This window comes from Chlorocebus sabaeus, chromosome 9, assembly GCF_047675955.1.
Source record: "Chlorocebus sabaeus isolate Y175 chromosome 9, mChlSab1.0.hap1, whole genome shotgun sequence".
Taxonomy (NCBI): domain Eukaryota; kingdom Metazoa; phylum Chordata; class Mammalia; order Primates; family Cercopithecidae; genus Chlorocebus; species Chlorocebus sabaeus.
This window is the reverse complement of record NC_132912.1, coordinates 27,673,687-27,698,283: the sequence shown is the minus strand read 5'-3', so window position 1 is coordinate 27,698,283 and position 24,597 is coordinate 27,673,687. Positions and strand designations below refer to the sequence as shown.

Genomic DNA, 24,597 nt, shown 5'->3' with positions numbered 1-24,597 from the left:
TGGAACTTGAGTAGGCTACCATCACCAGGTAGGAGTGAGCAGCAAGGGGAGGTGTTATGTGGTGAGAAAGACTTTCCAGGAAACCAGGAGGTGAGGAGACCAAGGATTAGGCCCCGCTCCTATTATGAAGATGAACAGTTTTTAGAGTATTGTGGAGTTGGAGAAGGTTCTTCAAGGATCTCTATGGGGAACAAGAAGGAACAGCAAAGTTCCACGACCCTGTGCCCCACTTTGTGTTCAGATGTTCCATTTTATCTTACATGTGTATGTTCACATATATGTGGATTTCATAGAAGAAGTAAGTTTTGTCTGGGGAAAAAAGAAACAGGTTCCACTGCTTTTATATATATATATATATATATATATATATTTTTTTTTTTTTTAATTGCTGTCTGAATACCTTGCTTAGGGCCAGTCTTGAAGCTCTGAAAACCTAAGTTGGCAAAAATCATGTAAGATGGGCTCTGAAATGAACACAGTCTTTGCCAGAGAGGAAGAAGGATCGTTCTGTTCTAAAACTCATTCCGTTTCTTTCACTGAAATGTGAAGTTCTTATATAGATGAAATTGAAAAGCATCGTTTTATATCATTTTTACAAAAAGACTAAAATTAATATCTAGTTGCTTATTAAAATGTTAGGGGATTATCAGGGGACTTTTTCAGAGTGGGTAGAAACATTACTCTGTGAAATTTTACTGTAATATTTTTTAGGCTCCATTTTTAAAGGTCTTAGACAAGTTCTGTTAGAAATAAGTTATAAAAAAGAAATAACAACCACATTTGACATATGCCTTCCAAAAAATTATATGAGACAAGGAAAACATTCCTCAAATTGGTAGCAAATGACAAGACAGACTCTTAAGATGCACTTGATATCAACAGGGTGAATGGAAGGAAAGGCCGAGGAGGCCTTGAGAATGAGGTTAAGTCAACAGGAGTTTGAAAAAAGCAATTATTGGACCAAAAGAATCTTTCACTTAAGGTTATTTCTCAAGAAATTAGTCATTTATTTTCATCCTTATGAGCTTAGTTCCAATTTAGTAGGAGCAGGGAAAGCTATTTATTTGACATCGAAGAAGAAAAATTGTGCTCTTCTTTCCAGCCTTGTACTTTATTTTTTCTATATTAATCTGCTTTTGAAAGCCGAACCAAAATCAAAATAAAATTGGGAAAATGGCTCAACAAAAGGATTTTGTTTCTTTTTTTTCTTTTTTTTTTTTTTTTTGCTTTTTAATTCTTTGGCTTCATCTCTTCTGGATAATATCTATTCTAATTTTATCCACATGAGGGATGAATTCTATATCCAAAAATGTATTTTAAATATTGGCTTGTCTTTGGTTTTAAATTTCTTCTAATAATGAGCCCATTTTGGAAGATAGATAAATATAAAGGCAAACATAACATTAAGAAATTATACTTTTTCTAATGTTAGGGAATACTGTGGAAATAATTATTCATTTTTAATATGGGTATAATTTAGATAATTCTCTGTTTGACTTTTTTCTTATTTTAACAATTTTGAACTTTTCTTACTTGTTAAGATTTAACAGCTTTGCATCAGATTACACAAATTCTTAGCATTTCCCAAAGTAAAGTTATCAACCAAAACAAAATTATTTCATGGAAAGCTTATTTATATAATTAAGGTAATTGTTTTCTAATAGATGGTGCATATCTTTTATTGCTTTAAAAATATTTCCATGTTAAATTATGAACAGTAACCCTATGTCTGCATTAAGTAGGGATATTACTCACATGAACTTGCCTTTGATATTTAAAAAAATGAAGTTAAAGCCAGAAAAAATCTCAACTTCCTGTCGCACACCTACAAACTTACCCATAGTTACCTTCAGTCTAAACATCTTCCTCCTGGTCTTTGAGTATTCCTTCTCCTGGCCATTCCCATCCTCTGTAATGGTGATCTCATTTTGACTTCTCCAGAAGCTCTATGTTCTGACATTGGCAATTCCCTCTCACTTCTGCATGTTTAGTCTTAATCTTCCTTCCTAACTCCCTATCAATTGATCATGCCCACTGCAGAAATCATCATATCAGAGAAGTAGCATTCTCTGAAGAGCCTCCTTGCCCCAGCTGCTCCTAACTCTTCAGTTCACTGTCTTCTGACTTTTGCCTTAGAAACTTCAGAGACTTCCCTATTAATGATCTCGAGGATTTTCAAATGTCTGAATTCAAGGGATTCTTTTCATCCTTCAAGGAATTTAACCTCCCCCAGGCATAGTATAATACTGACATCCCCGTTTCCTTAAAGTGTCGCCCTTCACTGGTTTCTATGATTTCTTGGCCTCCTGGTCCTCCCCTTCCTCTCTGATGACTCCTTATCTCCTCTGCATCTCCTTCTGGCCAATCCACTTACTAGAACTTTTAAAATAGCACAAGTAATATATAGTCACAGAAAAAAGAACAGAAGCTAAAGATGAACAGAAGGGGACAATGTCAACTGGAGCCCGCTGAAGACCCCTGTGAACCTTTCTGGGGAATAAAATTTGGCTTTGGAGAGCCATTAAAATATTTTAAGTTGGAGAATCAGTGGGTCCCATTGGCCCTTCAGAAGTTACTCTGGTTTGAGAATGGATGGGAACAGGGCTGGAAGATGAGTTAGGCAGTAGCTCAGGGAGAGAGAATGGTGATTGCAATTAAAATGATATCCCTGGAGATGAAGAGAAATGAGTGGATTCAAGCAAGAGGTAATTGACAAGTAAAAACAACAGGAGTTTGTGACTTTTTGGATGTGATGCCTGGGAAAGAGGGCAGAGTGATGATGTCTAAATGTCTGGCTGGGACAACAAGATTTAAGGAGGAGAGAAGAAATCTGCTTGTAGGGGGAAGTGAGAGCTCATTTGGGACACAATGGCTTTGAACATCTTGGAAAACATAAAGCAGAGACATGGAGAAAATAAATATATATATATATATATATATATATATATATAGAGAGAGAGAGAGAGAGAGAGAGAGTATGTGTGTGTGTGTGTTTGTTATGTATATATGTCCTTAAAGACATAGATTTGAGAGCAGTTGTTCATGAAATAATGAGAGTGAATGACATTTCCTTTGGAGGGTGTATAGACAAAAAATGAGGTTGAAGGACATACCATGATGTCCTGAGTCATATCATAATGGGTTAAGAAAGAGGATTCCTGGAAAGAAGCAATTAAATATTAAAGAGGTGAAAATACAAACAATCAGGAAAGTGTTATTTTCACAAAGTCAAGAGAAGAGAATATTTTAAGCACAAGAGCATGACTGATGGGACAAGTGTTATTGAAAAGTAATGTAAGACAAGAACCAAAAGTGTCCCCTGGATGCATAGCAAAGCGATTACAAATGCCTTGAATAAGAAGTGAGGAAATAGGGGCAGCAAGTGGAGGTCACCCTTGGAAAAGTTTGACTGAGAAGGAGAGTGAGGATGCTAGCTGGAAAGTGCTAGCTGGAGAGTGAGGATGCTAGCTGGAAGGGGAGGTAAAGGAGGTCTTGGTGGTTTTCCATTGTTTGTTATGTTTCTGTTCTGAGATAGCAGATATGTTTAAATGTTAATTGGCAAGAGCAGGAAGAAGGGTGAAAGAGGTAGTGAAGATACCGGAAAGAGGGGGGCTAATGGCGCAGTCAGCTTCCAGAGGAGGTGGAGAGGGAGGCAGGAGGATGCGGAGCATGAGGGCAAGGAGATGAGCTTGGGCAGGAGGAGACACCTTTTCCACATGACAGATGGGAGGAGGAAAGGACGCGTGCACTTGCAGCGGGAATCTGTGCGTGTGGTGGCAGTGAGTTGGGCCACTTCCCTTTTCGTGATTTCTATTTTCCCCACCAAGTAGGAGGCAAAGACATATGCTTGAGAGTGAGGGAACTGAAGTGGTGGGTTAGGTAATCTGAGGAGAGTGGAGATGGTTTTAAATAGCTGCTGTGGAGAAAGTTGATGAGAGAGACACCTGGGTGGATGACCGGGCAACATGGAGAGCTGATGGAAATTAGGGATCATAATGTGTGTGCCATTGCTGCAGTGGATGTACATGATCTGGAAGCCTGGTTGAGAGCCAGAATTTCAATTTGTAATATCACTATGGGAGAAGAATGATAGAGAACAGAAAGTCAAACCTGGTGACAGTAAAGCAGGTGACATGGCAGACCAGAGCAGGGAGACTGCGCTGGTAGATCAGTGCCTTTTGATATTCTTTATCCCATTCTGCCTTCTCCAGAACCTGGAATTTCTGATAGACAGCAATGAGAGGCAGAGATGAAACAGTCACTGGTATTACTAAGGTCTAGGTATGACCATAAGAATGGCTGATTAATTAATGTGGAATTGGAGTGAAGATCAATGGAGTTGAGGAAGTCAGGGTCTGATGTTAGAGGCGAGGTGCTTGGAGGAAAATGTTTTTGTCTTGTTTGTTTACTGTGAGGATGCGGTGTCATTTTCAATCATGATTTTATTCATATATTAGAAAAACATAGATTCAGTAGCTCAGGTGTTAACAAGGGCTACTATTCCACTTATTGTATAGGAAACATTGGCTCAAGTCTCCTGCTTTCCATGCCCTCGGCAAAGTCTGGCTTGTAAAGGATTCCAAATATTGCCACAGACATCTCCAGCTTCTGATAACCTGATCCAGGCTATGCATTGTCTCGCTCCTGTACACATGTTGTCCCTATCCTATGTGGAGCTGACCTAGATTTGGAACTCAACTCTTTTTACCTATCCTCCTCATTAGCAGCTTAGTCATGAAGACAACAACCAAACCAAAACATTTCCGTAACGTCGTTATGTACAAAGCAAAAATAGTCAACGTTTTGGAGTGATGGAAGGACATGTGCATTGCAGAAATTCCAGCAACTTCTGAGTTGAGTATTAGGCATGTCAGTTCTTAAAAAGACTCATGGCCATTTCTAAATGAAGCTACCATTCTCCCAGATCGCTAAGTTGTCTTTTCTCTTCTCTGCTGTCTCCCCTTGAGAAGAAAGAAAGGTTTTAATACATTCTGAATCTGAGCGTTTTTGCTTTCACTAGGCCGAATCTTTAAAGTCAGCTTCAGATCTTTTTGCATATTGAAAACTTGGCCTAATCATTAAATTCAGTTCAAGAGATGGTAGTGGCTCAGACCAGTGAAGGTAATGAGAAGATGTCAGGACGGATTCTGGGTTTATTTTTAAGGTAGAGCCAATAAATTTTGTTCATGGCTTGGATAAGGGCTATGAGAGAAAGAGAGGAGTCAAGAATACGCCAAGATTTTCAGCCCCAGCAACTAGAGAGATGAGTGGGCATTAGCTGAGTAGGGGAGGCTGTGGGAAATAAGGTTTGAAATGGGAAGATCAGGAGTTCAACTCTGTCCCTTTTGAGGTGCCATTTTTATATCCAAGTGGAGATGTCAAGTAGGAAGCTGAATGGTCTAGAGTTCAGGTCAGGGTTGGAGACTTAAAATTCCAGAGAAGTCACAGTGAAACCCAGCTTGTTCCACTGTTTGACCGTTTTATATATACAACTTTTCCCCAAGAAATGTATTTCCAAATAGTCTCTCAAAAAATGGATCTAACAACAGAATACAGACAGCCAACAGACTTTCAACCTCACACCAATGGGAGAGAACCCAAGTTAAATGCAGGCATTATATTCAGAGTTTATATCAAGAGGGCAATTTTCTTAAGAGTCTGGAGGAAACCTATGGATTGTTCTAATAAAGAGATCTATGGATTGTTCCAGATAATTTAATTCATGTCTTTGTTTACCTGTGGGGCTTTAGTCCACTTTCTGCTAATATAAAAGAATATAGACTGGGTAATTTATGAGGGAAAAAATTATTTCTCACAGTTCTAGAGGCTGGGAAGTTCAAGAGCATGGCACCAGAATCTGTCAAGTTTCATCCCATGGCAGAAGGGCAGGAGGTGGAAGCAAGTACATGAGACAGAGAGCAGATGGGGGCCAAACTTACCCATTTATTAGGAGCCCAACCACCCTGTAACAGCATTAATCCATTCATAAGGGCAGAGCCCTCAGGTCTTATTCACTTCTTAAAGGCCCCACTTCTTAATACTGTTACAATGCCAATTAAGTTTCAGCATGAGTTTAGAAGGGGACAAACATTCAATCTACAGCAGGATTTGATGTTCTTCTAGACTAGAGACTGATACAGGAGAAAACAGTAATTTGAATAAGAACTTATTGCTCTGTTTTTATGAACATAAGAGATGTGTTAGTTCTAATGCCTTGACTTTTGTTTTTGACCATCTAATGGGAAACCATGAACCTTCTGTTAATGTAACTAGATTAATTTCCAATGTAACTAGATTAAAATTGCTTATTTGGATCAATCCAATAGGAACTGTAGCAGAGAAAATGAGCTAACAGTAAATATTATTGCCTCTGGTCAACAACAATCTCTAAGTCAAGATAATAAGAGTAATAATAATAACAACTATAATTTAGGGGCACATGGCATGAGGACTTTACATTAAGTTTCCCATTTAATCCCACATCTATCTTATTAGGAAAGTACTATTAAAAATCCTAACTTTACTGATAAGAAAACTAAGGTTTAGGGAGAGTTACCCCAGGTCACATACAGTTAGGAGGACGTAAAGTCAGGATTCAAATTCAGACTGTCTGAACTCAAAGCATAAACTCATAGCCACTTCGCTGTATAATCTATGGGAATTTTTTTTTCCAGAGAATTGCCATCTACACTTTGATCTAACCAATAACAAAATGCAATTCTAAACAATCTTGTCCACATAGATCTTTTAAATCCATCCTTATCCTATTATTTCTTTAGCATTCTTACGTAGGAAGCTCCTATGTGTGCCAATATTCTTTATATTTAATAGGAGTAAAAATCCAAGAGCAAATTGAGGCCATTCCAAATGACACCATGAGCTTCTGCCCTGGGCAGACAGAAACTTATCACTTCCTTTTCCTCTGATATAGGGTGCTGAGCAATGTTCCACAATCCCCTGACCAACCAGCCATCAAGTCATTCTTCTTTTCTAGCATTTTTAGAAGAAAGTCAATAGGGCTCTCTCTATGATATATCCCATTTCTACTCCCAATACTATTAACCCAATGTGCGAATCTCCTGTCTGTCTGTTTGGGCACAAAACTCTCTAGTAGAAGGTTCATGAAGAAACATGGAAGAAAACCCAGAAGATAAACTTATGAATGTCCACACAGAAAGAGTACTGGATCCAATAAGCAGATCCAAGTTTTGCAGACATAGACCTCAGATCACACACACACCTATCACCTTGAGGAGGACAGACACCAATAAAGGCAAGCCCCTTGACTCCCTTCACTGACCAAACAGAACTAAAGGTTTTGCTCCAACCAGCAAATGTTACATATGTTTTGAGGCCCCTAGCTCTGGTGAGCTGTCATATGAAATGAATTGCTGAGGCTCAGAGTCTGGATGTGCAAGACACTGCGGTGGATTCTCTGTTGGAAGAGCTGTAGAACCCAAGCCAACCCAAATAGTTGGGAAACCATTCCATAGGCAGACACAGTCCAAAGGCATTTCTTGTTACTGGGTTGTGCATGAGTGCTACAACGTCACTGCAACGCCTTGTAAACAGGAGAATGTCAGAAGGGTTCCCAGTTCAAATCAGCTCTGGGCACTTAAGATCTTTCGGGAAAACCCCTAAGCCTGGTATGCATTCCAGAGCTCATCCGGCTCTAATTAAAACTCATAATTCCAGGCTGTGTTCACCCAAACAATGTCAAGTCAAACCACAAGAAAATCTGTTATCACTCAAATTGGTACATATTTTCCATACAACTGAAATATTATATAAAATCATAAACTGTTAAATGGAAATGTAAAAATTGAATTCAGACCCAATTCCCATGCTACCTTTGTCACACCTTCCAGGAGATGTGAACTGTGGGTCACAGCTGCATGCCGAGGGCATGAACCTTAAGATCAAAGCCTTTTACACCGGAGGAAGCATTGGTGTTAACCCAGTCTACAAACAGCTCCTTGTGCCTTTCCCCACGTTCTTGTTCACTCCAACGTTGTAAAAAGTTATTTGTTTGAATGCTGTTTAAAATGCTCTGTGCAGTTAAGTTTTCAAAAGCATGGGGGCTAGTTTTCCTTCAGTGTATATATGAAACTCCCCATAAATTTAAAGTCCTTAGGTGTGTTTTGGGGGAGGCAGAGGATTAAAAGGAGAAAAGTTGGAAAGGAACAAGGACTTCAAAAAGGTAATCCCCTTAGAATATTAAAAAATGCCTTTATTGTTGGAAAGAAAGTCTATAGATCAAAAAATAGACACTGAAAAAGTGTATACCAATTTCATACTTACTTGTACCAAATTTGTATTTCACTTTCCTAAGAAAACTATTCCTTTTATGTAATTGTGGCAAAAAGATTAGAAACCGCCCTCACCTTGCTCCGTGTGTGAGTGATTTGAAAATACGCACTGCCTTTCATTTCTGTTAGCTGCACATCAAATTCAGGATTTTGTACCAACTTTCTGTTGTATGAGTATTTGTTAGTTTTAACAAAACTAGTGCCTTAGTTTAAAGAAACTAGTGCCTTAGTTTAAAGAAATTAGTGCCTTAGTTTGCTTGTGAGGCTCATAGGAAAATAAAAACATATTCCTGAACCCAATTCAAAACCAAGACACATATATGCTACATATTTTTCAGATGGTGGTTTGGGACAGTAGCATAACCTTATTCAATTTGTAAAACAGCATTAGATGCATAGCCTCTGGGTGTATAACAAAGCAATGAGTAACATTTATTGACAATAAAGTTAAACTCGGGAAAAACAATACAGTTAGCTAGCAGCAAAACTCAAAGAGGGTTCTGGGGGTACGTCTCAAATAATAAGCCATTCAGACCCTGAGCACACAGAAAATTCTAGACTTCCAATTCTATACCCTTGATTGAGACTGTACTTAGCTAAGTAAAATGGACAGAGCAGGCTAAATTCAGTAGTAAAGAATAAATCATAGTTCTTTAAAATAGTGGGATGCTGGCCGGGCCCGGTGGCTCGCGCCTATAATCCCAGCACTTCGGGAGGCCAAGGTGGGCAGATCACTTAAGATCAGGAGTTTGAAACCAGCCTGACCAGCGTGGTAAAACCCTGTCTCTACTAAAAACACAAAATTAGCCGGGTGTGGTGACACATGCCTGTAATTGTACCTACTCGGAGGCTGAGGCAGGAGAATGGCTTGAATCCAGGAGTCTGAGGTTGCAGTGAGCCGCACCATTACACTCTAGCCTGGGCAACAAGAACAAAACTCTGTCAAAAAGAAAAAAAAAAAGGAGCGGGGGTTGCTGGGCTTCATTGGTTTAATCATCAAGCTAAAATTTAACCAACCAGCATATGGGATATAGAATGAAGCCTTGTGGTTAATGTAAGAAACTTAAGGGAAAATAAATTCCCCCAACAAAGAGCAGTCCTCTTGGTACATTCAGGACTAGAAGTTACTCAGGTAAAGAAAAATTTAATTTATAGAGTAGAGTCATATAAAGGGTACCTGCTTAGATTACAAGTTTTCTTCTAACATAAGTCTTGTGAACACACAGGAGATGCTGCCTCCAGCAACCCTTATCTGGTTGACTCCGGGAATAGCCAACACACAGCAGCTTTCTGTGTGCCAAACATTATGACTCATATGCTTGACACTCACAGTCCATTGGTTTATGCAATGGGAAATTATGTAAGTGAATCAAGAGTTTGGGAATAAATACAACCGACTCTTAGAAAGCCCAAGCAGAGACCGCAGAACAATGACCAGGTCTGAGGGAGGATGGGCGAAATGCAGGCTAGATTTTGACAGGCATCGGGTCAAGGGTTTCCTTTCCAAGGCAGCTGTACCGGGTAGCAGCAGCCAGTGCCTTGTGGAGCCTGGGCCATCGGTGTCCATGGAGGTCAACCAGCAACAAGGCAGGGCCTGGAGCAGGTGCTGACAGAAGCTAGACTGACCTCTGGGCCAAAATTCCTCCTTCCTTCCAAACTAACCAGGCCAGGCCTCCAGGAAATAATGCCAGAACCAGACTTCTGAACTGGCAAAATAATCACCATGAGCATGAATAGCATTCATGGAGCACTTGCTTTGTATCGGACACTGGACTATGCGATTCAAATGCGTAACCCATATGAAACCAGGCTGCCTCATGGTTTCGTCCTGACCTGAAAATGCAATCGGAGAAACAGAAGCCTAGCAACCCAATAGCACTTGAAAGTATTTTTTTTCTTTCTTTCTTTTTTTTCTTTTTTTTTTTTTTTAAGAGATGAGTTCTCTTAAATCTAGATACAGTATGCTGTTCACTCCTTCCTAAAAAATCACTATCAAACCATAGTCAGGGGTATGGGTTTTGAGGTCACAGCAATGGTGCGATCATAGCTCACTGCAGTCTTGAAGAACTGGGCTCAAGCAGTCCTCCCGCCTCAGCCTCTCAGACCCACCCAGCTACCCAGACTACAGGTGCACGCGAACACACCTATGTCTGGTTAATTTTTTTTTTTTTTTTTTAAGAGACAGGGTCTCACTATGTTGCCCAAGATGGTCTTGAATTTCTGGCTTCAAGCCGTCCTCCTGCCTTGGCCTCCCAGTGCGCTGGGATTACAGGCATGCACCCGGCCTGAAAGTAATTTGAATCCTAGTTTTACTCTCTCGAAGATAGAGAGTACAATCATGCACTATTAAGCTTTAAGTTCTTAATCTTTCTCAGTATATCTCTCTCACCTCAGAGTTGCTTTTGAAACAACCTTTCTACTCCAAACCCCTCAAACTCTTCAAAACAGGATGAAAGTTCTCCTTCCCCCTTTTTCATTCCTTCTCCTTCTGTTGCTCTTTTCTGTCCCATAAGGAGTCCTCTGCCCTTGCCAGTGTAAATTCCCCCCACCTGTGCTCCTCCACTCTTTCCTCTCACACACTGCAGACTTGGGTTTGCAGAAGGCAGGGGAATCATCAGATGAAATAGGAAGGGGAAATATCAAAGGACATAAAGAAAGGAAGAGGCTGTGAATACAGGTGTTCAAACATCTATTAAAGATGTATGTTTAATTCATCTTTGCAGTGACCCCCAGAGGTACGTGATCCCTTTACACATATGAGAAGGTTGGGTTAAGAGGTTCAGTGATGTGACCAGTAACTGGGAGAGTCAGAGTACAGATCCAAGATGCTGTGACCTCAAAACCCATACCCTTGACTATGGTTTGATAGTGATTTTTCTGGGAAGGAGTGAACAGTATAAGGCATCTAGATTCCTTCTCAGGTAGTTGAGCTATGGACTAGGACTTTACTTCACTTCTTTCCAGATTTAAAAAGCAACAATGGCCAGAACTATGAGCAGAGAGGCCAAGGACTGGAGCGGAAGCAAGGTGGGTGGCTGTGGGAGGTAGACGTTAGGTGGAATTGCTGTAGCTAGCAATCTATTCTCCTCCTATTACCTAAACGACAAATATAGGGCAATTGGAGACTAGATTTTTTTCTAAATCTCATTTGCTTGTGGAAATCAAGCTTTTAGTGTAGCGTTAGGTCCCCTAATCCAGGGCCCAGAAACACCTACAGGGAATTGGCATTATTCATTGTGATGACCAGGCTGTAATAACAAAATTCGTAAAGTAAAGTGATTGTTGGGAGAGTTTTTCTGCTATATTTTGTACAACAATGGAGTTAACACAGGGACTCATGAACCCTTATGAATCATCTACTTGGGAGAAGGAGTGAGGAAATAACTCAGGTAAAGGGAAATTAATAACTTTAAAATCCTATAACCAAGGGATTATACAATTATGTAATCAAAGGATCAAGTCAATCCCTTGATTATATAATTTACCAAGAAATTAGTTGGAATGTTTTGTTTTGATATAAGAAATAATTTAAAGATCAGAAAGCAGAAGTGAGGAAAAAACAGGCCCACTGGGCATAGAGACATGAATATCAGGATCTGTTGGCATCCAGGCTGGCAGCGCTCACATTCAGTGATGTAGTAGTGGTGTGGAGGAGTAAAATCTCCAGGTTTACAGTTGGCACTCCATACTCCAGGATAACAAAGGTTACCATGGTGGATGTGGGCTACAAAGAGGTCAGTAGAAGCCATGTGAGTATGAAAAATGGTGAATGGTGTGAAGTATGTATCTAGAAGAAATCGTCTAAATTTCATAAAGTTATATCTGCTTTAAAAACTGTCTGTAAATGGCCATTCGATCCAGCAGTCCCATTACTGGATATATACCTAAAGGGAAGAAATCACTATGTCAAAAAGATACCTGCATTTGTGTGTGTATTGTGGCACTATTCACAATAGCAAAGATATGGAATCAACCTAAGTGGCCATCCATAGAGGACTGGGTTTTTAAAATGTGGTATATATATGCCATGGAATGCCTACTCAATCGTAAAAAAGAATGAATCATGTCTTTCGCAGCAACATAAATGGAACTGGAGGCCATTATCTTAAGTGAAGTCACTCAGAAACAGAAAGTCAAAACTGCATGTTCTCACTTATTAGCGGGAGCTAAACAATGAGTACACATGGAATAACAGACATTGGAGACTCCAAAAGATGGGAAATGGGGAGGGGGAGTGAAGGTTAAAAAATTACCTATTGGGTGCAGTGTTCACTATTTGTGCGATGCATACATTAAAAGCCCAGACTTCACCACTGTGCAATATATGCATGTAAGAAATTTACACTTGTACCCTTGAAATATATCCAAAATTTTTGGAAAGAATTATAACTATCTATATAGTAAAGTGAGATATGAACAAAGAGATTAATAAAAATTCTGAACCGTAGATCATGTGTTAAAAGTTGCAAGCTAGGAAAGGGATTTAAGTGTGAATAGTTATACAAAGACATCTAAGTCATGTGTTAGGATAACCAAAGAGAGTGGCTACTTTGTTCTTCCTGCTCATTATTTTTCCATTGTTTCCTTTTCCTACAGTGAGAGAGAGAGAATGAGAATATATAAGTGTGTATGCATGCATGCATACATCTGTGTGTATGTATAAAACTACATAACAGGCCGGGCACAGTGGCTCATGCCTGTAATCCAAGCAAGCACTTTCGGAGGCTGAGACGAGTGAATCACTTGAGGTCAGGAATTAGAGATCAGCCTGGCCAACATGGCAAAACCCCGTCTCTACTAAAAATACAAAAATTAGCTGGGCGTGGTGGCACGCGCCTGTAATCCCAGCTACTTGGGAGACTGAGGCAGGAGAATCGCTTGAACCCTGGGGGACAGAGGTTGCAGTGAGCCAAGATCACACCACTTAACTCCAGCCTGGGCAAAAGAGCGAGACTTGTCTAAACAAACAAACAAAAAAATGCGTAACAATCTTATACTGACCTACATTCCCATGGCCATACCCTGGATCTTGTCAATACTCAAAGCAACTTCATCTGTAAAATCTTAAACTCCAAATATCTCATTCTCAGATGAGAATGTCTTATTTTCACCCTTTTCCTATGCTTTGATCCCACCAAAACTGTTTTCCTGCATTGTTGAGGCCTCACTTCCTAATTCTCCCAGTGATCAGTAGCCTCCTGTTTTCACTTCCCTTCTGGCCCAGCACGAACCATATGGCTGTTCAAATGAATCACACCCCTATAATCTATTTCCTCTGTCTTATGCCTAGGATATTGAACAATGCTGGAGAAAAAGAATAATACAAAACTCCCAAGGCATGAGCCCCTCCAAACTTCCCTGTTTCCCTCATGCAGAACAGAATCTTCCTTTCTCTTTAATCTCAGAAGATTGATCCTGTCTTGTTGCTTCCTGTTTGTCAAAAATATTGTATCGTATTAGTGAATTTCGCAATTTAGGCAATTACTCTAGATACAGTATGAATAGTTAATCAGGGGACAAGACAGGGTGCAGGGACAGTGGGAAGGTGTTGTGGGCTTTACTGGGGTGAATGAGAACAGCAATAAAGAGAAGTGAATGACTTTGAAAGATGTGTAGGCAGCTGAATCACAAGAATATGATAATAGGTTGGATGCAGCATAGGGGAGATGAGGGTGGGAGTGAGTGTGAGGCACGCAGATTTCCGTCTTGAACAACTAAGTGATAACATCTATTATGGATACAGGAAAATACTTGGAAAGAGATTCATGTTTATATAGAAAAAGTAAAAAATTTCATTTGGAATCTATTAAGCTTGAGGTGGCTGTGAGACTCCCAAGTGGAGATGGCTAAGAAGTGTTGGATATGAAGTGTTCCAATCCAAAGAAGGTTCTGGGGTGGAGACAGAAATTTAGAAGATGGTTCCATATGAATGCCATTTGAATTCAGGTAGTGAAAGATGTCATCTAGGGAGGGAGAACAGAATGAAAACAGAAGAGGAATTTGTTCTGATGAACTCCAACAATTTTTTTTGGGAGAAACAAAGAGCCATGGATGAAGATTGAGAAGATGAGAATGAATGGATACGAGGAAAAGTCGGGGAGTAGGGGTAGAAAAAGCCAGTGGCAGCGAAGGAGGAAGTTGCCAGTTATATCAAATGCTGTTAAGGGGTCAAATAAGATGAGAACTCCTAAGTGTCCACTACTCTTAGCCACATGGAAGGAAGTTACCGACATCCTCTGAGAGGGTCATTTCAGAGGAGAGCTGAAGGCAGACAGCAGCCTGGAGTGAGTGGGATGGAATTTAAGACTGGAGATAGGAATTCCAGACAGCAACTCTTTAAAGAAATTTGGCTATGAAGGGAAGAAAATGGGGTCAAAGTGGTGTCTTTTTGTTTTGTTGATTTTTAATGTGTAAGACATGTGTTTAAATGATAATGGAATCATTAGAAAGGAAGAGGTGAAAGCTAAAGTAGAAGAGAAACAGGGAGTATTTGGTAGTAAAATGTCCTAAGAAGAAGAAGAATGAATGAAGAATACAAGTGGACGGTGGGCCTGGGATAGGAGAGAGCCATTATAACTGGAAGGTAGGATAAAAAGATCTGCTAAGATGCTGGCATGGTTGCCGTTTTAGGTAGAGTAGTTTCTGTCTAATGGCTTCTATTGAGTTTATGAAGGAGACTTTATTGGTCATCTTCTGGAAATGGTGGTTAAAGGAAGAACTGGAGATTGAAGAAGGAAGATTTAAAATAGGCATTGAAAAGGGAAAGTAACCTAATGAGAGGGACACAAATTTCTATTGCTGGGCAGTGAATGAGAATCCAGTTGAGGTTGAACTGATAGTGGATTGATTTGCCTTGTTGACATATGGTCTCCCACAGGACTCAGTTATTGATGAAGGCACAGGGAAGAACAGAGTTGGATTTATGGACAGTTAATGGTTTTCCTGGAGGGATGTTGTAAGGAGGTTTAAGAAACTGATAAGAGAATGATCCAAAAGATGGACTATGCAATCTAAGCTGCTTATGGAGGAAGCAAAGACAGAAGATGGTTAAAGAAAAAGTATGTGAGCCTATGGACAAGAGACCATGATGAGAACAAACAAGTAAGATGGTTGCATAGCCAAATTGTGGGAGGAGACATTGTGGTCAGAGTTTGGAGGTCAGACTGTTGACAGTGATGAAAAATCAGGGCCCAGGTGAGACCCTGAAGGTGGAAGGTTGAAGTGTGAAGATCAGTGACAATGGGAGGTCAAGGAACTGAGAGGACAGACATCCTTCAGTCCCCCAATTTGAACATGATATTCTCATATACAACCTTCTAAATGTTTTGCATTGTCCCTTTCTTATTGAATCTCACTGAGACAGCCAGGTGGAAAGGGGTCCCCAGAGAAACTTCAAACAGCCTGTGCACTGGGAGGAATGTGCACTGGGGTGGAGGAATGCGCACTGGGAGGAATGCGCACTGGGAGGAATGCACACTGGGAGGAATGCACACTGGGAGGAATGTGCACTGGGAGGAATGCACACTGGGAGGAATGCGCACTGGGAGGAATGTGCACTGGGAGGAATGCACACTGGGAGGAATGTGCACTGGGAGGAATGCGCACTGGGAGGAATGTGCACTGGGGTGGAGGAGTGTGCACTAGGAGGAATGTGCACTGGGGTGGAGGAATGCACACTGGGAGAAATGTGCACTGGGGTGGAGGAATGCACACTGGGAGAAATGTGCACTGGGGTGGAGGAATGCACACTGGGAGAAATGGGCACTGGGGTGGAGGAATGTGCACTGAGGTGGAGCCACAGAAGTACGTGATGTTTGCAGCAGGCAGGAGCCTGGCCCTCCTCTTCCCGGGTGATACCTGGGATTCAATCTGCGAGGCAGGAAGCACACCCACAAGGACTCTGGCTTTGCGGAGAGTCCCTGTTTCCCTTTTTCCCTCATTTTGCCCAATAAATTCCATTTTTTTCCCCCTTCAAATTGTCTGTGAGCCTAATTTTTCATGGCCTTGTAAAAAGGACCCTGTCTTTAGCTGAACTGAGAAGAGAGTCCTACAGCATCATTAATCTATCTGGAATTGATATTTATGTGTAATGTCAGATTACCGTTTTAATTTTCTTCTATTTGGATAAGCAGTTGTTCTGGGGCCATTTATTGAAGTTATTTCATCCCAAATATCCCTTGAATATGTTCCTTCCTCACTATCCTTACCTTTTATTCCATCCTGTCACCTCTACATGAAGTAATACAGTACTTCCACCTCTTTTCCCTACAGTCTATATTCTGTAATTTGCTGTAAATGTTACCTTTCTAAAATACAAATATGACCTTGTCACTCCCCTGATTAAAGTGCTTAAATAACTTCTTTTTGTTACCTATAGAGTAAAAGCCACACCCTAAGCCTGGTATATGTAAAACATCTCACAGTATTTTTCTTTATAAGATTTCTTTGCTTATCAAATCATCCTCATATTTTGGCATTATCTACATTTGAACTCAAATGCTATGGGGTAGAAAAATATGTGATTCAAATTTACTTTTAAAAACTCTTTTACCAAGACCATTAATTAGAATCATAATTTCTAGATATTAAATATTCTAATTCATTTATTTGTCTTCTATGCATTAGATACTGTACATTTTTTAAGCACTTAGAATCTAAAGAAGGACAGAAAGCATTAAGCCAATTATCTTATGAAAAGGAAAAAATACATGTAGCGACAGACATTTGAGTAAACTGCTACTGAGAGCCTGATGAGGAATAAATGGCATTTAGTTTGATGGAAATCTTGGAGGCTTCGTGGAAAAGTTGGCTAGGTCTGTTTTGAAAGATGGATAAAACTTACCAAGCCAGAGAAGGGGATGGGAAGGCATTTTAGACGGGGGATAGCATCAATAAAGTCAAGAGAAGTAGGAGAGTGTGATCTTGGAGAAGAGGAGAAAGATGAGTAGCTGGAAATGCATTGAGGTCAGAGTGCACAAACCCTTCAAGGACCAGTTAATAGATCCGCTCGAGTTAGTTGGCACTGGAAGTCACTGAAAGTCCCTACTAAGTGACTGATATAATGAGGTTGTGACATGATCAGGTGGATTGGGACTCAGAGAGATGAATCTTATCGGATGCCCTGCTAGTCTAAGCATGGTGTGCTGTTGGCTTGTTCTGAGAGATGGAAGAGCCAGAAAGGATGCAAGAAAAATTTCAGAAGCAGAATCTCAAAATAGCAGTTAGATACCCAGAGAAAGTGGGGAGGAAGGAGTCTAATTCAGCTCCAGAAAGGTAAGAAGTGCATGAGGAATTCCTGCATCTGATTAAGCACTGTTTATATTCACATTTGCTTAAATGGAATTTCTTATGCTTTTTCGGAGGCTTTAAAAAATATTTACTACTGAAAATTATTTTCATAGCCTAACTTTATGTCTTTAGATTAATGTTTTTATTCTTGTGTCTCTTCTCCTCCTCCTTATGTGTGACAGCTTCTACTGGATATGGTTGGGTCCCCTGACCAGGATCTCCAGGAAGCTGCAGCTGGTTGTATATCCAATATCCGCAGGCTGGCTCTTGCTACAGAGAAGGCCAGATACACTTGAAATTTAAATGGACATTACAAGCCATCAAATTCTACATGACACAGGACATGTCACTCCCATGGCCAGGAAGCCTACATTGGGAAACATTTATTAGCAAACCCTTTCAACCGTCGAAATGAAAACGCATAAATCGAAAATGCACAGAATGTTTTTCATCTGAAAATTGCCTGGAGACTTTTGTTTCCATTTAATGTTTTAGGGATATGACATGTAGTAAGATGGAAAGCCAATAAACCTCTGATAAGTTTCTAAGAATTTGAGAATATACATATACAGTATATATAGAGAGAGTTCAGTGATGCTTTTGTATTTGTGGTGATTGTAATAAAGGATATGACCCTCCCAATGTGCAGTTTCATAGTTGTTCATGAACGTCTCTACAGTTCCCTTTCTGCTAAACCGATCTAGCTGTCCTGTCATTACGGCTTTGTCTGTTTGATCACTTGCAACCCACGGGAGAGTTCCGAGGAGATGTGCTGATTTCACAAACTGTTATTAAATAGAATTTAGCGTCAAGCAGCTGGACTTAGAGAGATCATCCTAAGGTCATCCCAAATTTCTCCTAAATACTAGCAAACATCTGAAAGGACAACGTATAACTGTCACTGTACCAGATCATGCAAATCACAAGAACATAAGCAATGAGTTTTGTTGTTTTACACTTGGACTTACAGAGCATAAACAATTGTATGTTTATTTCTCACAGAGATTTACCAACATTTTCTTGAAAGAAATTAATTGATACTGATGTAAGGATAATACGACTTCACATAAAATTGCTTTGAATTTCTGAACTTGTTTTCAGCACACGAAGTACTTTTTAAAAAGTGGCTACAAAAAAATAATGGCATTTTATCAGGTTATAGAAACATTAGAACCCACTTAGAAGAATCACATATGTAAGCTCGGTGTGCTGAAATGTTTGGGAACTCACTGTCCCTAGTATTGTAACACTCGCCAGAAAAATTGCTTTGTATTCATCAGCACCATAAACTGACAATCTCAGTTAATGCTTTAAAAAAGCAATCGAGGTTTTATTGAAAATATTAGATACTGGATATGTGTGTCATCATTTCAAGATCATAAACTTAACTGAATTAAATGTAAATTATTTGTATGAAATGAAAAGCCTGTACAGGATGAAAATCATATGAGGGATAGATACTCCGATAAAAAGATAAAGCCCTTCTGAGAATGTTAAGGTTTAATAAAACACCAATTCATTGTCATGACTTTTCAAAGGAGGTTCTAAAAAAGGATAATGCAAAGAACAAGAACGTGGTATTAATGCGAACTAAAAATGGAAATGTAAATAATAGAGGAAATCTCTTAACTCAACAGCAGAGATTTCTAATGTTAAAGTCACTGTTTAGCTTTGTTTCATTAGGCATTAAAAATACTTCTAGAAGCCATGGATTATGACAGTGACAGGAAAAGAATAAACACATTACTGTTGTAATATTATTAGAGGAAATTTCTACCATTGTTCTCAGATTTTAAAATGTTCTTGAATCAGTAGTGGTCCCGGGAGTGAAAAAAACAGCAGGTAAAACAACAAAAAGAACCGTATGAATGTTGGAAAGGAAGGGTCGTTTCTTTACCATGCGCTTGCTTGGAGGAAAACTTGGGGCTTCTGTTTTTATGGTTAATAAATGCATAAAAGAAAGGTAACAGTGCCGTTTTAAAATAGACTAAGCACTTGGAAACAGAGAAAATTAGCATGAAGATTGTCTTGTATATTTCTAAGTAGGATTTTTTTTTTCTAATTCTTAAACACCAGAAATGTAGTAATTTCAGAGTAAACAAATGAGAAGTTGAAATTAAAGTTTCATTTTTGGCTTATTGTTGTGAAATGGCATCACAGAAAACTCTGGTCTTGCTAGAAAAAATGTCAAAGCCAGTGGAAACACCCCCAGCTTTCAGGGAACACAGGTATGGATGATCGCACCATTGTTTTGCTACCCCGTACTGTGTGAGTACTCTTTTTCTTTTTCATTCATTTTTGTATGAGGGATTTTTTTTGTTATATTTATTTTGTGCTATTTATGGCTGACAGTCTTAATTCTTTGTAAGTTTTGGGGGACAAGGTTCTTTTTTAGACTTTATTCTCCCCCAGGACATCGAGGGAATACAGTATGCTCTCTTAGTAACTGATGGCTGCCACAGTTTGAGAGGGGTTTAAGGTGGAAAGAATTTTAAGCAGATATTCTTTGATGTTCTAGTCTCTTTAGTTTGCAAGGTTTCCTCCTAGAAATCCTTGCTTTGATCCTTCTGCTTTTTGCAGTCAATGTTCTTTTGCTAATATCAAGATGACTTGTACTGAAAATGACTTGTTTCTTACAAAAGCTTTTCTAGCTTCTGAAAGTGAATGCGAGGATAGTTTTCTTAGGGCCTGGCATTGAAAATTCTGTTATTTTTGATAGAGTTTGATGTTACCATTATACATCCCTAAGGCATTTGCATGGAACTGAGAGACTATAATTAAAAATATTTAGAAAATTTATTGCTACTCAGGAGAGTAAGTATCTCAGTTGTTGATAAACAGATGATGACCAGAGTTGTAAGCAAATCCATCCTTGTTCTTTTACCTAATGGGATTGGGTTAGCAAAAATAAAGAAACTTCTCCAGTCCAGATAATTTAAAGCATTTAATCTCGTTCCATGAAGATTTGGGAATGGAATAGTCTATGTCCATTCCTGTAACTCAGTGAAAACAATAAGGACACCCACTTATTTAAGAGCCTCATTGCTTCACATTCATTAAATGGCCCCCAAAAACCAATGGTCCCCATGAACTTAAGCGTAAACAGTGGAACGCTCTCTCTAAGTGAGAATGGAGTCGAAAGGAAACGAACTTTTATAAGACGCTACTCTATGCAAGCATTGTATTAGGTATTTTGTACTCATGATATCATTTAAAATACAGGAGAACTGATAAAACAGACACTCTCATATCTGACTAGGGCCTACTTAAATGGGCACAATCATTTTGCAAGGTGAATTCGGCAATGCATACCCAAAGTGTTACAATTTCATATACCTTTGTGCTATGTCCAAGGATTTATCTACAATGATGCTCAACACACCATTGCTTTATTTCAATTATGGTTCGATCACGCAATGAAAACATTATAGGATAATAAAATAGCTAATGACATAAAACACGTTTCAGAATATATTGTTAAATTGAAAATCACGTTCTGACATAGTATATACAGTATGAGCACATTTAAAAAATTATATACACAGCTAAATAGTTACAATGAAAGAGCTGAGTTATCCACACGTATTCCTGAATACTGAAATAAGAATGATTTTTGTTTCCTCTTTTGCTCATCTGTGTGTTTTCTGATCTATTTCACAGTGAACATGAATTTCTGCTTTTTTAAGGGAAACCATTATCAATTAACTTTACCTTTTTATCATTTGGAAACTTCTAAACCAGACATTGTTCCTACTTTCTAGCACTAATTTTAAAAGAGAAGTTCTCAGTTTACAAATGGAATACACAACACACTTTTTGGAAATATAAGAAAAGTAGTTCCAACATCTGAAACACCATAAAAATATTCTTAATCTAAAAAATATGTATTTGCAATAGCCTTAACCCACAAATAATAATGCTGCAGCATAACTGAAACATGCTGAAGTGGCCCATGTGTAAATTCTGACTGTTTCCTTATTTGGTTTTTGTCCATTACAAGCAGCTGAATTCTACCTCAGGAGTATAGAAAACACACAAGCGATGTAACAATTCTGAAGATCATTAATAGATTGCTTCATACAATGTAGTTTTGAGAAGGAAAGAATGATTTGGGCCCATTTATTTGTTTACTCCATTGTAGATGCCTAAGATGAATAATATTGTGATTACTAAGTCTCTTTATATATTTTGCCTGAATAAATCTAACAGAAGTACACTCTCAACCAAACTGTGCCAAGCAATAAGTAAATATAGGACAGTTTTCTAGACTTCTGTTCTCTCTTAAAGCATTATGTTTTTCTCCTTTGTGTTATTTCTTTATGCTCTGATTGTTACATTAATTTCCCCTCATTCCAACATTTGTTTCCCTTCTTTTTTTCCTTCCACTCTAATCTCCATGTTTCCAGCTTCTACTTCCATTTTCTCTGACAAATGGTTATTACATTTTCTGGCTCTTAAAATATTTTATGCTTCAATTTCTATAAATGCAAGATGTAAAGTTGATATTTCAATATGTTTCTGATGTATAATTGTCATGGCTGACTTGAAATCGTGTAACAGATGGAATCCTTATACTCTCAACCCATTATTTTCAAATTTTCAAGTAAAAGTGACTTATTTTTTATTTGCATCTGTCAAGACAAAAGGAAGCTTTTCTTTTGCCAATTCATGCCACTCTGATTTATTAGTTGATAAAAGACATCTTTTATAAATTACATAATTACCCCATGATGTTCAGAGTTAAGATTTGTAGTTACAATTTAGAGTTATATCCTAATTTATTTTCATGATTGAAAGATACATTCATGCATATCAGTGTGGTTCTTATAGACTTGAAGACTCTATAGCAGGCTGGCTTTTCCACTGAGGAAGACTATACATGTATCAAAAAGGAAGTTCAGACAAAGGAGTATGAATAGTTCAATGCAACTCCTTTCTCACTATTGGGAAGAAAAAGAAAAAGCTGTTGTTTGCCATTAGATTAGTTACATGAGCAATTTCAAACCTAAATGTCCGTAAGCACCAGGCAAGTAATCTAAATGAGAGAAAATAGCTAGATTAAAATATAATAATAATACTGATACAATTGCCAAATGACTTTTAGCCTCCATATCTGGGAGACAAAAGGGATGGGTGGAGACCATGGAGAACTGGAGAATACAGACAATTACTACTCACTGCTGGACAACCATTGCCAGATCTTACAGCTATTCCGTAGAAATACATATTTTTTCATAGCCAATCTCCCACATTTTAAATATGGCAGCTGTATTTGTCTGCTAGAGCTGTCATAAAAGTTAACCACAGACTGGGCGGCTTAAACCACAGCAATGTATTTTCTCACAGTTCTGGAGGCTGGAAGTCCAAGATCATGGGGCCAGCAGGTTGGTTTCTGGGGAGGCCTCTCTTTCTAGCTTGCAGACAGTCATCTCTTCGCTGTGTAAGAACTTGGCAAATTAGGCATTTGAGGAGGTAGAGTCATGCATTTGAAATGCCAGTAAGGTGGTGTAACTGTGCCACTTATGAGTGCCAAGATGACCTAAAAAATGACACTGACTCTGTTAAGTTCTACTGTGTGATGTTTAGATTGTGCTAAAAGGCAAATGTCAGTTTTCTGCAACTCCTGTGTGCAATTAAGCCCTTTTAGAGAGAAAAAGAGGCAGACGACCTCTGAAAAGGTTGTGCTTGAGCTGTGAGAAAGATTTCTTGGGTGGGATGCTGCCATGAGAATCTGTTCAATTTGCACTGTGGATGTAATTCGTACTCACAAACAGGCCCGTGAAGATGGCGAGACTGGTTCTTTGACTGCTTGCAAATGCCACTGTCTGCTTCTGCATAGTCTTCCCCTCTCTCTCTATAACCCCTCCCTTCATTTGCAGAGAAACTGTAGCTCCAGCTGAACCTCATCTTGCTTTAAATGTTGTGCACACATGGGGAGAATCTCACGGTTAGCACCAGGTTTTGCTTTGAAGGAGATGTGTTGCTTTTTCAAGCTTCGATGATCGTTCCTAATCTTCAACTGCAAGGCGAAAAACATTAAGGGATCACCTTGATTATTTTGTCCTGTTTGAAGCAATAAACAGCTGCTGATGCTGATTTAAAACAGAAGACAAGCTAATGCATTGTAATCTGTGAGGTCAATTTATTTAGATTATTCTCTTAAACGGAACTAATTATGAGTTAAAACAACAAACTTGAAGGTGTAAAGGAAAGGAGGGTCTTTGCTTTTCTGCCTATGAGTGTCATGAATGTGCAAGACAGATGTTGGAGACAGATGTGCTTTAACCAAGATGTGTGGCTGGTCTGCTCGGAGTTCTAATGCAGAATCTGCTCATGGGCCTATAGGAGCCTGACTTTTCTTGGACTGTGCCAATATGAGGTTTCCCTTTCTTTTCTTTTCCTTTTTTTTTTTTTCCACCCAGGCTGGAGTGCAGTGGTGTGATCATGGCTCACTGCAACCCTGACCTCCCAGACTCAAGCAATCCTTCCACCTCAGCGTCTTGAGTAGCTGGGATCACAGGCGTGCACCCTCTCGCCCAGGTCAATTTGTTTATTTTTAGTGAGATGAGGTCTCGCTATGTTGCCCAGGCTGGCCTCGAACTCCTGGGCTCAAGGAGTCCTCCCTCCTTGGCCTCTCAGTTTTCCATTTTTTTGGATAATATTAATAATTTCCTCGGAAAGGAGATTGTTTTTATTTATACCCTTTCAGCAGAGAACTGAGGCTTCAGAGAAGGAATGAGGAATGCCTTATAAGCACTAGAAAACCTTCAATTTATTCTTAGTTCGTCAGATGTAGTCCTGGCCAATCTATTCAGAGGCAATCAAAGGAAATTGATATGTATGTCTTCGATTTCCCTTTCCTCAATTCAATTCATTCTAATTTCAATCTACCTCCCCGTTCTTACCTCCCACTATTCTCCTTCAAATATATTCTACATGTAGTCTGGTCCAAAAAAAAAAAAAAAAAATCACATATGTTGACTCAGATGTGAAAAAATTT

The 24,597-nt window shown here is 39.1% G+C and overlaps 1 protein-coding gene across 1 annotated transcript in view; it reads left to right on the top strand.

The window, feature by feature from the left end:
• The window catches only part of ODAD2 (outer dynein arm docking complex subunit 2), a 203,271-nt gene extending 184,418 nt beyond the window's left edge, over nucleotides 1-18,853 (top strand). The window contains exon 20 of the mRNA XM_008002642.3: nucleotides 17,780-18,853. Coding sequence (XP_008000833.2) covers nucleotides 17,780-17,893 — 114 coding nt within the window. The 3' untranslated portion in view covers nucleotides 17,894-18,853. The remainder of the gene's footprint in view (nucleotides 1-17,779) is intronic.
• Nucleotides 18,854-24,597: the final 5,744 nt, after the last annotated feature.